At 38.1% G+C, this 15,642-nt stretch overlaps 1 protein-coding gene across 5 annotated transcripts in view; it reads right to left on the minus strand.

Annotated features, from left to right (window-relative positions):
- Positions 1-1,080: 1,080 nt before the first annotated feature.
- The window catches only part of PLEKHA5 (pleckstrin homology domain containing A5), a 237,136-nt gene continuing 222,574 nt past the window's right edge, over positions 1,081-15,642 (minus strand). For 4 of the 5 annotated variants that reach the window (XM_019936827.3, XM_073788980.1, XM_073788981.1 and 1 more), the window contains 7 exons: positions 13,934-14,052; positions 10,366-10,575; positions 9,348-9,488; positions 8,693-8,817; positions 5,480-5,625; positions 4,003-4,108; positions 1,081-1,973 (listed from right to left, as the gene is read on the minus strand). In XM_019936827.3, coding sequence (XP_019792386.1) covers positions 4,014-4,108; positions 5,480-5,625; positions 8,693-8,817; positions 9,348-9,488; positions 10,366-10,575; positions 13,934-14,052 — 836 coding nt within the window. In that variant the 3' untranslated portion in view covers positions 1,081-1,973; positions 4,003-4,013. The remainder of the gene's footprint in view (positions 1,974-4,002; positions 4,109-5,479; positions 5,626-8,692; positions 8,818-9,347; positions 9,489-10,365; positions 10,576-13,933; positions 14,053-15,642) is intronic. The other variant, XM_073788982.1, reaches the window with a different exon arrangement.

Genomic DNA, 15,642 nt, shown 5'->3' on the forward strand with positions numbered 1-15,642 from the left:
ACCCAAAGCAGCCAAAAATAAAAATAAATAAATTTATAAAAAAAAGTGCTTCAAGTAAAACCATACACACACACATACCAGGCAAACATAAAGACAAAAGCCCCACATAAAACCACCCCAAACAAATCCCAAAGAATAACATCAACTCTCCCCTCAACACACCCATAAAAGATTGGTAACAATCACTGTGTCATGACTTAAAGGGAAATCATAATCTGTTGACTATTTCCCCTGAGAAGACTTCTGTGTGTCTTTAGAAAAAGGTAATATATGTAAACATGTTCATATGGATATAAGGAGCTAAACATTCTTCTCCCATTTTCACCTCTCTTCTCATTCACCTCCTACATTGAAGCCTGTATCTATTTGCACTTCATTTTGTGTGTTTCTGTTTGGAGCAGATGAACTCTTATACATCTGCATTTTAAATTATATCTAAATCCTCTTTAACATAGCATGAAAAAAAAAAAAGAAGACTGACCAGCACCAATTTAGTTTCAGCAATTTTATATAGGAATCCCAAAGCCTTGCATTTCCTTGTACTCTGGGAACAATATATAGCCTGAACAAAAGGTTATAGTGGAAAGGAAATGTAATTGATTCTGAAGAGCGTGAACATCTGCAGAGAATGTGGTGTAAGAGACAATGATCTCTGCTTATGAGGATGAAACGGTTTCTAGTTACCCATGTCAGAAGAATAACTCTGCCCCCGCCCCCAACCCCAAGTTCAGTCCACTAAGCAGAGGGAGGCTGCAGATGCCTTCTATGACACGGAAACCAACAGAAATAGGTATAGAAGACTTGACAAAACTACATTTGCCCAGTGGTGTTGAAAAGTCAGAAAAGCTTTATGCTGGTGCAAATTTTGTCATTAAATGTAATGTGATTGTGGCCAAGTCAGTTTCTCTCTCTGGGCCTCAAGTTTCCCGACTTTGACGTGGAAGAGCTGAGCTGGATGACAGACACAGTTCTTTTACGATGCTCTTTCCAGTAAGATTAACTACTTTTTCATCTAGAAGTCTCTTAAAGTCTCAGACTTTCCATTTTAGATGGGAAGAGCAAAAATTCTAACACAAGTGATTTAAGAACATCAACATTTATTTAACATGATAAAAAAGAAATGAGATATGAACATTTGCATTTAAACAACAGTAAGTAGCCTTTAAATACTTACATTACATGTGCTCATTGTATAATATATACACAATGAACATAATTACATTTGTACACAAACTAAGTACTGGATTTGAAAACCTGCTTATTGCTGTACACATCTAGTCCAATGAAGTATAAGCCCAGTACTTCAAAATACCTACATTTTAAATTGCTTTTTAAGAAAAAAGTAAGCGATAACATTTGTATCTAAGCTGACAAGAGTGTGGCATAACTGCTGACAATGCAATCTGACTGAGAAATAATTATAGCAGGAAACGGACATACTTCACTTAGCAGTAATAAAATGGCACATTTTAAATATATATATAAAATTTTTACAAATCAAGGGTGAAACAAAGCATTGCAGTAGCCAAAATGGGAGGAAGAAGGAAAAAAAAAAAAAAAGGAAAACAAGCTTCACTGGAAATAATAACTAAATTTATGTACTGAAAAGTGAAAAGAAATATAAATCCAGCTAGACTTTAGAAACATCAAAATCTGGAAATCAGCAACTAAGTAAGCTCTGGCTGTAGACCACACACTAAAAAGCACCTTTACTTATGTGCTCTGAAATCATAGCAGCAAGCTGGTGTCAGAATAATAAATTTGAGATTACATTACATGACCTTGAGTGTACATATGGGCCATTAAAGCTGTTTTGGAATAAACATTTTCCAGAAGTGATAAAATGATGCTCTGTGGCCAAAAGCATCAGAACTATGAATTTCATAGATTTAAAATATACTGTACAATATCTTCTCACATTGCCAAAGGTCCATGTCCTCAGCTTTGAATGGTTTCAACGGAAGTCAGTATAGCTGAAAAATACAAAGAAGTAAAATTACTTTGACACCTGCAAAGTTAATTAATGACCATTTCCTGAAGTAACTAAGGGCCACATTCTCTAGCAATAGAACTGACAAGCATGGCCATGAAAATCCCAAAACATAATACAGTTGAAGGACATCTTCTCTTCATTTCCATAAGCTTAATTCACAAAGCAAAGAAACATAATGCAATATGTGCACAGCAATTCAGATGAAAAAAAGGACCGAAACTTGTGGCTGAATCCAAAAGGTTGACGAAATGAGCAGAGGTTTGCACAACTTTACTAAAATACGTAATACTATATTAAGCTGCCTACATAGCGGTGTCATTTGTAAAACTTTCCTGAGTCTTGCCAAAACCACTAGTTCAGAAAGATGACACATGCACAATGAGAAGATGGATTATAAAATAATGCAAGTCTGAATGCCGCTGGTTGGTTGTGGTGACTGCACACCACAAAGCTAGAAAATATCCGGCAATCACTGTACCTAAGGCTAGTACGTAATACTCCTGGCTCTTGGAATGAGAGTAAAACAAAACAAAAGCGAGTAATAACAACTTAAGGAACCTGGAAATGTACTCCAGTTTTAACTGTGAACATTCTTGTTATCAGAATGGTCCGAGTACAGTGAATTGTAACCTGTTTATTGAACCAAGAGATAATGGGAGTGGCTCTCAAAGTACGTTTCACCACTAAGACAGACGGAGGCCATCCATCAATTCTTTGCACAGGAGGAATAAAATGAGCATCATGTTCATTATCCCTGTTTGGTGTTATTCTGTCACTAGTGGCAACTGCCACTTCTGAATGTATTAAGTTAAAAGTTTAAATATATGAGTGACAGAGGCAAGACACAGGTTAAGACTACAACAAATACAACAAGTCCTAAAGAGATACCAAGTGACAACAAACAAAGCCTCTTTTAGGCTCCAGACAGACGTGATCTCAAATAAAAGTTACAGAAATGACAAGACAGTTAAACATAAATCCTCTGGCTGAAATAAAGGGACACAGATTATAGCTGCTACAAAAAGGTGTGAATGGACGTAGAGGCTAGAAAATGAGCACTACTGGATGAAAAACTTAGTCTAAGTTGGTATTTGTACTCATTTGAGTACCTAAAAATTAAAGAACATGTTTGTAGCCGTGCTCATAATGTCTGTAGGTGTTTGCTCAGCTTATAACTGTTTAACAGAAATTGGTGATAATCCGAAGGCCCCAAACATGAGAAGATCTGGTAGATACTGAGAAAAAAAGTGCAGAAAAAGGCATAAAATGTTCACTCCATACCTCACAGCTTTTCTGAAAAATAAAAAAAGTATGTAAGTACAAAATTGAGGTAAAATGTAGCCATTGTTGATAAAGTTTAAAAGTAAGACACCTTAGGAAATTATTCATGGTTCTAAAAGTGTGGTCTAAGGAACACTGGTTGAGAAAGGCCCCGTCTCCCTGCCCCCACCTGTGGCTTTTTTAAAAGCTACCTCCCTACCTAAAAAAAACCAAAAGCTACCTCCCTGACTTAAAAAAAAAAATTATTTAGAAATAATTTCTGATGGCTCTTAAAGATTTTACATTCCATATCTAGTTGGCTGTACCATAAACTTTTCTTTATCCTTAAAAATAATTAGCAAACTCCCAGTGTGGTAGATAGGTCCACGCTGAATGTAAAAAACATTTCTGTATCAAAATGTAACGACTTGAACAGAATTCTCAGACCCAACTGTGGAAGGAAACTGTTAGGTGGGAGCACAGCTGCAAAACACTGCAAAACCTCCCTTCCGAGTTTAGCTGTTTTTATGGATGATGAAAGAAGAGACAGAGAAAATGTTGTTACGTAGCAAATCACTGAAGGGCTGATGTTGGAAATTTTGAGTTACTGCCCGTGGTTCAAACACTTGCTCTGCTAACTATCCCTAACACACAGGCCGGAATTCATCACAGTTTTTATTCACCAAATCAACAAAAGTCAGGCTGAAAGCTCTAACAGTAAAGCACGAAAATGAAAGGAAACGACGTACTTGTTCTGAGACTACACACACATGAAGTGTGAGCCTTCTGTGAGCTGCGGCTGAGTGGACGGAACGGGTGATGCCGAGGACTCGGGAGACGGGGACAGGCTTTGCACTAAAACACACCGAGAAAACGTGACGAGATCAAAATCCTGGAGACACCTTCGGAGAAGGAAATCCTGACGCTGCGATTCCCAACACAGAACGTGTGTCGGGAAGGAATTCTTAGTTGCATTTCGGCTCTGTTTTTTGTTATTCTGGCAACTGATTATTCAGTATGAAATGTTTCTTGAAGACTGGTTAAAAATTCCTTTTCCATGTACATCTTAAACTTATATAATGTTATATGCCAATTATATCTCAATGAAACTGGGAAAAAATTAAAACAAATTTTTTGGGGGGGCTTCAAGGTTAATTTTCAGGTGTATATCAGTGACTCACCCCTGTTGGGTCTCATTTTTAAAAGCTTTTCTAGTTGCATGAAGCTAAATACTGCAGATGGTATAAATGTTGGGGTTTTAATACACCCACACAACCTTTAACACAGACTTGGCATCATAATAACCGAATGTGATCAATGACAATTTTTAAAGAAAGTGAGAATTCCTGTACACATTGCCTTGTGAGTGATAAGAGGCAAAGGAAAAAGTGCTTCATACTGGTTACAAAGGAACATAGCTGATGATATAAATTTCCATGTTATATGTATATAAGATACAGAAAATGCTCTTAAGAACAGTCCTGCATAATTGAATTTCATTGGACTTACCCTTCTGCAAAATGACTGGAGGCGGGGTTGGGTGGGGGGAGGAGAAAGAATTACTAGGGATAGCTTTTTGTTTATGGACTATGAGATGCAAAACTGATACATTACACTAGTGGGATGATTCCCCTACCCCCATCCCTTGGCAAAAGTCATAAAGAAAAAAAAAAAAGAAAAAAGATGTGTGAAGAATCCAGAAAGTATAAAAGAATAGCACAGAAAATTTTATTTTTTCTTAACATGCTACGGATCATGATCTTCCACTATCAAAGAAAAACCCAGATGTGGATTATAGTAGGAGCTAAGTAAGTAAATCTATTCTACTAGTGTAGATATTCAATCTTCCACAGTTCCCAAAGGGGTAGGCTTATGAATACTCTGAGAATCCAGCGTCAGAGAAAAGTACTAAAAGATCTTCTTCTTAGAAAAAAGTTTAAGGTATGTGTAAAGGTTCAGATTAAAAAAACAAATAAAACAAAACAAAGAGAAGGAACTGACGCCCAAGACAGGAGAGAGGGCAGATCTAGCTGCTCACGCAGGGCTGGCCCTGTGCTCTGGTGCAACTGCAGCCCTCCTGACGGTGCAAGTGTGGGAAGGCAAAGGCTGCTTGGTCTGCAGTTGACGTCCCTGCGTGGCTCCCTTGCTAGAGTCTCCACATGGCAAATAAATTCAGAGGTTCAGAGGAAGCACCAGTAAGAAAATTAGGAAACATGTAATATCTACCTGCCATTGTCTGACTTCCTCTAGAAGCCTCAGGAGTTAGTTCATAAGAAATAACAGTTTCTTCCTGCTCATGAATATTGTCCTTTGTATTTTCTTCAGGGTGGCCTTCTGGTTTATGATTTGGGATCTGTGACTCATCTTGAGGGCTAATGAAAATAGATGGAAGTTTTAAAGTTCGTTATTTTAGAATGCAATTAATTTTTTTTCTTCCAAACTTAGTGTTATGAAAAATCTTAACTATACATAAAAGATGTCACCATCTGTACTTAACAATTGCTAACATTTTGTTGGCATTTTTGTCCACATTTTGCCAATCTTGTTTCATTCTAAACCCTCAGCCCCCTACTCCCCAAATGATGATTATTATTTTTTTTAATTAATTAATTAATTCTTGGTTGCATTGGTTCTTCGTTGCTGCACACGGATTTTCTCTAGTTGCTGCGAGCGGGGGCTACTCTTCGGTGTGGTGCGTGAGCTTCTCATGGCGGTGGCTTCTCTTGTTGCAGAACATGGGTTCTAGGTGCATGGGCTTCAGTAGTTGTGGCATACAGGTTCAGTAGTTGTGCTCGCGGGCTCTAGAGCACAGGCTCGACAGTTGTGGCACACGGGCTTAGTTGCTCCACGGCATGTGGGATCTTCCCGGACCAGGGCTTGACCCGTGTCCCCTGCACTGGCAGGTGGATTCTTAACCACTGCGCCACCAGGGAAGTCCTCCCCAAATTATTTTAAAGCAGATTCCAGACATATCATTCAGTCTGTAAATACCATCAAATATCCAGTCAATGCTCAAATGATCCTGATTGCCTCATAATATCATCTTAGAGTTATCTGTTTGAATGGGGATCCACACAACAAAGTCCATACACTGTATTTGCCTGAGAAGTCCCTTAAAGTCTCCTCTAAAATATACCACCACACACACCCGTTTTATTCTTTGTCATTTATTTAAGAAAGAACCTGGTTTATCTGTCCAATAATTTACTACATTTCTGGATTTTGATGACTGTATCCCTCATATTTTTTATAAACTGATACGATTCTTAGGCTTGATCAGACTTAGGTTTTGGGGGAAAGGAGGTAAGTAATACTCTTTTAGGTGGGTGTCTTGCACTACTGCATTAATAGTCTGTCTCTTTTCCTGATGTTAAAAAGATCAGGGGACTTCCCTAGCAGTCCAGTGGTTAAGACTTCACCTTTCAATGCAATGGGTGTGGGTTTGATCCCTGGTCGGGGAGGTAAGAGCCCACATGCCTCGTGGCCAAAAAACCAAAACATAAAACAGAATATTGTAGTAAATTCAATAAAGACTTTAAAAATGGTTCACATAAAAAAAATCTTTAAAAAAAACAAAACAAAATTTTTTTTAGCTAACAGCTTTAGCAGCACTGAGGAATATTGTTCATCCATTATTTTAATAGGGTTTTAGCAAAGCAGTGATATTCTAAGTCTCTCATTCTTTTTTTTTTAATTAATTAAATTTTGGCTGCGTTGGGTCTTAATTGCAGTGTGTGGGCTCTCTAGTTGTGGCACATGGGGGCTCCAGAGCACACAGGCTCAGCAGTTGTGGTGCGTGGGCTTTCTAGTTGTGGTGTGTGGGCGCCAGAGCACGTGGGCTCCGTAGTTGCAGCACGTGGGCTTAGTTGCCCCACGGCATGTGGGATCTTAGTTCCTCCACCAGGGATCGAACCCATGTCCCCTGCATTGGAAGGTGGATTCTTACCCACTGGACCACCAGGGAAGTCCCAAAGTCTCTCATTCTTTTATGTTTTTTAATAAATTTTCAAAAAATATTTATTTATTTATCTTCAGCTGCATTAGGTCTTCGTTGCTGTGCACAGGCATTCTCTAGTTGCGGCGAGCGGGGGCTACTCTTTGTTGCGGTGCGCAGGCTTCTCTTGTTGTGGAGCACGGGCTCTAGGCACGCCGGCTTCACTAGCTGTGGCACGCGGGCTCAGTAGTAGTGGCTTGCGGGCTCTAGAGCACAGGCTCAGTAGTTGTGGCGCACGGGCTTAGTTGCTCCGCGGCATGTGGGATCTTCCCTGACCAGGGCTTGAACCTGTGTCCCCTGCATTGGCAGGCAGATTCTTAAGCACTGCGCCACCAGGGAAGCCCTTTCATTCTTTTTTTTTTTTTTTTTTTTTTTTTTTTTTCCGGTACGCACGCCTCTCACCGCTGTGGCCTCTCCCGTTGCGGAGCACAGGCTCCGGACGCGCAGGCTCAGCGGCCATGGCTCACGGGCCCAGCCGCTCCGCGGCATGTGGGATCTTCCCAGACCGGGGCACGAACCCATGTCCCCTGCATCGGCAGGCGGACTCTCAACCACTGCGCCACCAGGGAAGCCCTCTCATTCTTTATTGAGTGAAATTTTTCTAATAAAGAAGAGTTTCCTCATAAACTCTCTGGTTGCAGCTTGTTTGGGAAAGGTAAGATAAATGTTTACTTCTTTCTCTTTATGTACCAGGTTTTGGAACAATAAGTGGATTCCCTAGCATCCTCTGAAGGGGCCAACAAATTATTTTTTGTTGTTGTTGTATCATTATGAACTCATAGATTTGTAATATACTGGATGTGTTTTAATCTATGTCTATTAACAAAAGTTCAGCACAGATTTTTTTTCTTATCAGCTATCGCCAAATATTTTTCAAGTTCCCTCTTGCTATTCATTGAAGAGATAAAGGCATTCCTAATAACATGAGATCACAGCATTCCTCTTTTCCAGCACTAGGAATTTTTTTATGGATGGTGAGACTGAGGATATGCATTTAAAAATGCTAGTTAAGAAATACAGTTAAAAAATAAATGGCAAATCACTATAATATTTGGAACGCTTAACAGACATCTTAGATATCTGATCAATGTCTGTCATTATACAGGCAACGCTGAGGTGCTTACTTTGCTGTAGCTTGCGTGCCTCTGGCATTTTTTTAAAAAAGGTATTTATTGATCACTTGCTAGGTGTTTAGCACAGTGCTAAGTGCTATACACATATTTTCTTATTTAATCCCTATAATACACTTGTGAGATGGATACGATTATTATCCTCATTTTTACAAGTGAGGAACCATGACAGTTGTGTAACTTGTTCAAGATCCTACAGCTCGTAAGAGATATTCTGGGACTGGAATCCAAGACCTCTGACTCTGAAGTTTACCATTTTTAAGCAGGTATACAATTTTGTGAATGATTCCTTTGTTTGTTTTTCCTAATTATTACCTGTATGGAACATCCTTGGGCATCTTTTCTTTGTTTTCTTCTTTATCCACCACTTCCTCAGAATTTACTCCATTTGGCTCAGGTGTGAAAAGTGTTTCCGAAAAAGCATTTTCAGTTTTTTTAAACTATAGAAGAAGAAAAATTCTCTTTTTCAAATCATTTTTACCACATTTAATATATTAGTGAATTATCTAAAATGATTCCTAAATAAAGTTTATTAAAAAACCCATACCCTATCAAATATTTACTGAAATATAAATTTATATTCAAGTGCATTAAAAATATTAATGCTCTATAAAAAATAAATAAAATAAAATTCAAAACTTAAAAGAAAACACTAAAAAAAAAATTAATGTCCTTTGCTACTAGGATAAAAGGTACATTGCCATTAGTTAGCCGCTTTGGGATATAAGATTCTTTAATTGGGTTAATGATAATTTATTCCAGCCTTGATTGATCATGTTTTAAGTTTTCAATTAACCCAGTTTTTGTCGTGGCTGAATACATCAATCAAATTATACGAAGCCTATCATTTCACTAAGATCTATATAGCCCCTGTGACAGAATGACACGTAACTATTTTCAACCTTCTCACTTGATCTTATCTTCAAAAATCCACCCCTTTGTAACATCTGTCCCAAAATAATCTCTCTACCTCTTCGCTGAAATCTGTATTTTGAGGTTCAGCTTCTTTTAGTCGAACAGTTTCTGCGGCAGGAGTTTCATGGTTTGGCTTCACGTCATTTTCTCTAATGACGGCATCCTGTTCCTTAAGGTTATCATCCCTCCTTCGAGTCTGTCCAACAGATAGACAGCATTTTTATATTCATACTATACGGTCATGCATAGTTTTTAGATAGTACCTATTAATTTTTTGTTTTTTAAAGTTGGTTCTTCACTTGCAAGAGTTTCCTTATGAAAAACAACAGAGGAATCATATATATTACTCATCTATTTTGTAATGTGTAGAATGTGCAGTTATTCAACTGTTAATTGGTTGAACCACCATTAGCAATGCCTGCTCTCCATTAGACAAGACAGAAAGAGGATTTCTATGATGACAGGGAATCACTTTCAGCTGGTCCATGTCTACTAACAGGGATAGACCAGACTGAAGCCACTGGAAAGGTTCCTTAGTCTGCTCTGATTTATGAATCAGGGTAACAAACAAACAAATAAGTAATAAGAAACGGAATGGTGTCTCTTTATAAGACTAAAGTTAAAATGTAATGAATAGTAGAACTTTTCTTTAGAAACCCTCTCGCTACAATTTAGGTCATGCTAAATTAGTATACAGAGTAATACACTTTTCATTGGGAGGGGAACTGGGGACCATCCTGCTAACCTGCATGGCATTTTACATTTGTTGAAAGCACTTTTATCTTCTTACTATCTCCATGAAGTAGATAGGACAGGTTGTATATTTGATTTACAGTAGAGGAGATTAAGTCCACAACGTATAGGAGGGTATCCAACAAGTAATTTAGCTCTGGTTTTCTGAACCCAGGGCTATTTCCATTTTACTAAGCTGTCCTGGCATATTATAAGAGTTGAATAATATAACTATCCATGTTGCTGACATTTAAAAGCCCATCAACCGTGTAACTCTATGATTCTAAGATTCAAGTGATATTAGATTTACCCACAAGAATGAGTAAAAGCAATTGATATACCTGGGTAACCCGGAATGGATTATCCCTTAAATTTGAAGGACTTGGTAAGGGTGACTGGTCTAAAGCACCAATAATGTTTAATCCTTTTTTCTTTTCCCTTAAGCATGCTTGTTGATGCCTCCTGATTCTTTCCATTTGCTCTTCCACAGTCATCCTAGGTCGAGTGCTTTCAGCCAAACAGAGCTGTTCCACTGCACTTCTTGGTCTTTCCTTTAAATTGAAAGTAAACAAACAGATGAATATCTGAAGACAGGATAACTTCTGAAAAGTATGTTAGAAAAAAAAATGTCCTGCAATGCATTTACTTTGTTTGCAAAATCTCAAGTGGAGGTTTTGGATGTCATTTAGATAACACCAGAACGGCAGATTACTTTACACATGCACTGATGCAGGATCAGCGATGGAAAGAGAGAGAGAGAAGAGGTAGGAGGGAGGGGAGAGAAGAGGAACTTAAGGAGGGGATTTGCTTGTTTTTAAAAACAAAATACAAAAAAGTATGGCAGCTCTGGAGTGACCCTACCCCACGGCCCTGAGATAGGAAATTGTATAAAACTCAAACTAGGAGAAAACAGGGGGCATAGCTTCTAAAAATCAGCAATTTCTTTTATTATACTAAAAATGTAATGTTTCAAGTCACACATTTTTTACTGTGAAAAGACTGGTAGAGAAAACATCCTTAGTTCATGAAAAACTATGGAAAAATCTATTTTCTATAAATCAGAAGGTTATATTTCATATACATATATACATTTACATGGCTCTTTTTTTTTCTTTTTTGTGGTACGCGGGCCTCTCACTGTTGTGGCCTCTCCCGTTGCAGAGCACAGCCTCTGGATGCACAGGCTCAGTGGCCATGGCTCACGGGCCCAGCCGCTCTGCAGCATGTGGGATCTTCCCAGACCGGGGCACGAACCCGTGTCCCCTGCATCGGCAGGCGGACTCTCAACCACTGTGCCACCAGGGAAGCCCTACATGGCTCATTTTTATGGTTTACTGAAGGGTTTAAAAATATTAGTCACATTAAACAACCAGTTCTTACTTCTCACTTTCTTACTAAAGATATAAAACAATATTGGTATGAGATTCAAAATAAGTAAATCAATAACTGTCATAAGGAAATTTTAGCTTATTTTATATAATAGAAATTTTAGAGATTAAACATATTCTAAGATCTATAGAATAGAATGCATAGGTTTCTTTGTGTCCTCTGGACTGAACTGCTGGGAACTGACTGAGACATTGGTGGAGTTGCTGGTGTTTTGGAAAGAACCCAGGGCAGAGGTAAGTATTTCCGTGACTAAGCAGTATGTCAGGATAACGGCCAAGGTCCTCTTCTCTCCACTGCAATCTAAAATGTGTCTGCAGGGCAGTAGCTACAGATCTAGAACTGTTTTCTATTGTATAGAATATCTTGAAGAGCTCACGTAGAAACTGAAAGGAAAATGAAAAATGAAAAGCCTTAGAGTGCAGAAATGATGCTTCTCATTTGTGAAGCAAAGCATTTGCTTTTGTGAGAATATTTTTTTAAACAAAGGTAAATTCTAGATACTGATTGGGAAGTTGGCTACTTTAGCACTCTTTCCTTTTATTTATTTATTTATTTTTTTGCGGTATGTGGGCCTCTCACTGTGGTGGCCTCTCCCGTTGCGGAGCACAGGCTCCGGACGCGCAGGCTCAGCAGCCATGGCTCATGGGCCTAGCCGCTCCATGGCATGTGGGATCTTCCCAGACCGGGGCACGAACCTGTGTCCCCTGCATCGGCAGGAGGACTCTCAACCACTGCACCACCAGGGAAGCCCTCCTTTTGTTTTTAGTAACAAGAAACATGTATTCTTCCTGGTTTTTCTGTGTTTGTGCAAAAGTGCTGTCTCACTGAAACTTCCTTTTCCAAGTTGCCGTATTGTACAAATCTATTTATTCTTTTAAAATGCCAGATATTATTAATTTTTAGATCTTTTTGCCAGTATAACTGGAGAAGAGTATCTCACTGGGGTTTTAGTTAGCACTTTAAAAATGATTATCAGTGTTGAGCAATTTTCATATTTTTGTGAATTACTGTTACATAGTTTCCATTTAAAAAAACCCTAAAAATAACTGATTTATATTAATTCCTCAAATATTATGAAACTTGTCTGTTATACTGCAAGTATTTTCTTCTGGTATATGTATTGCTTATAAAGGACTTTCCGGTACAATATTAGGTAACTAGTCGTCTATACTTTCCCCCCAGTATTTGGTTATGTAGAAGTCTTTCTTGTAGTATTTAAGATAGTTATTTTAGGGCTTCCCTGGTGGCGCAGTGGTTGAGAGTCCGCCTGCCGATGCAGGGGACACGGGTTCATGCCCTGGTCCGGGAAGATCCCACATGCCGCGGAGCGGCTAGGCCCGTGAGCCATGGCCGCTGAGCCTGCGCGTCTGGAGCCTGTGCTCCGCAAAGGGAGAGGCCACAACAGTGAGAGGCCCGCATACCGCAAAAAAAAAAAAAAAGATAGTTATTTAAAAAAAAAGATAGTTACAGAATAATATAAATCCACTAATATCTTTCTGTTTGATCTCAACATGCATTTTTAAAGGTTTTTTTTTCCTGTTGCCTTATTTCACATTATAATTTCCAAAAAAACACCCTTTTAAACTAAAAAATGCCTAACTCTATGAACAGCAGTATTACAGGACCATTATATTTCTTATATATATAAATCTGTCAGAATTTCTGGCATATACTTTGTACCATACTTTAATATCTTTCAAGAATAATCATAAATCTTATCATTTGTTGTACCTTTCAGTCTTTTCTTACAGTTTTAAGTTATCTCATACCAAATAAATAGAATTTATAAACATAAAAAGTAAAATTTCTTTTGCAGCCCAAATTTCTAGAGAGTACTTGGGGAAAGGGAGTTAAGTCCTTTGAGAATCTTCCCAAGAAGACCAAGATTAGACTGGTTAAAAGCCAGTCTGAATTAAATGGATCTCTGATGAAAGTGTGAAGTACAGGATTTGCTTCTCATTCTCAATTCACATTGCTCATTGTAACCAGGGGATTGGCAAACTCCAAGTCTACTGCAGCGGAAAGGCCCTGCAAACTCAGGCTGGCTTGGAAGTCCAGTAGCTTGGGTGACCACAGCACATGTCGTCACTCTCCTAAGGAAATTTTTAGAGGTGTCAGGAGAGGTAACATAGGGCAGCTATCTGAGAACAGATTCCACAAATTGCGCCCCAAAGACCACATGTGGAGTCTGAGCAAAGAAAACCTAGATTAGGCCTGTCCTTTGAGGTGTTCATTCCCTGAATGTAATTAAAAAAATTACGATTACTAAATTTTTCTTAAGAGTATGTAAAGAACAGTTCTGATTGGAATTCCCTGGAGGTCTAGTGGTTAGGACCCCGCACTTCCGCTGCAGGGGGCACAGGCACAGGTTCGATCCCTGGTCGGGGAAGGATCCCATAAGCCGTGTGGTGTGGCCCCCCAAAAAAAAGTTTTGAAAGAAACCTCTAAAAATTAAAACATATACAAGGTGGCAATAAATAGGTTGAGAATCCTTCTGGAAATTAATGTATAATTAAATACCGTTCTTGAATCCATCATCTTCTTAGTTTTCCTTAAAGTTACATATGAGGCTATTGTCGAAGATTCAGGTGTTGGTGATTTTGTTCTTGGAGGGACTACTCCAACAGGAAAGTGGGAACCTAAAAATAAAAACAGCATTAAGTTCTACAAAACATCTTCACATGACATGGCTTTATTTGGACATATTCAATTTCTGAGGCTTTTAAAATCAGAAGGCAAATAAATGTATCGTTTGAGAAGAGACAGGGAAATGTAATAACCTTTTGTTACTTGTTTTACCTAATAAGCCAGCAATGATACTAACCAGACAAATTTAGGGTTAGCTTTAGAAATAAAGTTCTACTGATGATAACAGATGACATTAAAAAAATTATAAAATTTAATGATACGCAGTGGATCATATATCTTCACAACAACCCTGTAAAAAAAGAAGGTAAATGAAGTGCAGAATCTGGGTTAACTGACTTCCTCAAGTACATATAGCTTAGCAGCAGCATGGCTAGAGCTTCTGCTTTGGCCCGTTTTCCCTTGTTGCTCTGCTTCTTCATGAAGTATTTACAATATTTTCACAGGTTAAAAGTACCTTAAAACCTGTGCGCCTAGAGCCCGTGCTCCGCGACAAGAGAAGCCACGGCAATGAGAAGCCTGCGCACTGCAACGAAGAGTGGCCCCCGCTCGCCGCAACTAGAGAAAGCCCGTGCACAGCAACGAAGACCCAACACAGCCAAAAATAAATAAATAAAAAATAAAAAAAATTACCTTAATCTAATCCTCTCACAGAGATGAGGAAAGTTATGGCCAGAAGGGTTAAGTGATTTACCTAAACGTCCTTAATTCCCATTTGGTCTCTTTCAATCACACTGCACCACCTCAATAAAGAATCCACTAACAATGTTAACAAGAGTTGACTATAGGTAATTGAAGTTACTTTTATTTTTGCATTTTTGAAAAATTTCTAAAATGAACACACACTACTTTTATAATTAGAAAACAAACAATACACACACACAAAATCATTAACACAACAATAAAAGCTAATGATCAGTTCACATAAAATGTATTCATCTGTACCACAGTCATCTCGTGTAAGCAGAATATATACACTATTGTCCACACAATAGTGTGGACACAAGTAAAATAAGAAATTATTCAAATCTCAATAGTTTGCTGAAAAAAAAATCATTCTCTTTGGGCTCATTAAAGTTACATTAACTAAGTAGAAAAATGAAATCTTATTTCCCCCCCAAAGACAAATGGTGGTCAATCATTCAGGGCCCCTTTAGGTTATGAACCAAACAATCTGCAGCTTAATGAAGTTTTAATATTGTTTATGAACTCTGTGTTTATTACAGTTGTATATTTGAGAATGTGAAGAGCTGGACTGATGTATTACAAGTAATTTTTACAGTTCAAATAAAGAAAAGCCTTCTACTATGCTAGTCAGTGGTCCAGTTTTAAAAGCCCGACTTTAAGTCATGTGGAACAAAATAAATTACACTGTAATCGATCTGTACACTTCAGACAATTTATTAGATGAGAGCTTATGATTATATACTAAAAAAAAAAAAAAAACCCAAAATTTAAAAGAGGAAAAACTTCCAGGAAGAATTCAAGCCATATTAGAGAACATACTTCAGATGATATCATTGTTATGACTAAATACATATATCAGTTTTTTGCTGAGAAGTATTACAACCTGTTTAGCCGTA

Source organism: Tursiops truncatus, chromosome 11 (genome assembly GCF_011762595.2).
Source record: "Tursiops truncatus isolate mTurTru1 chromosome 11, mTurTru1.mat.Y, whole genome shotgun sequence".
NCBI classification, from domain to species: Eukaryota; Metazoa; Chordata; class Mammalia; order Artiodactyla; family Delphinidae; genus Tursiops; species Tursiops truncatus.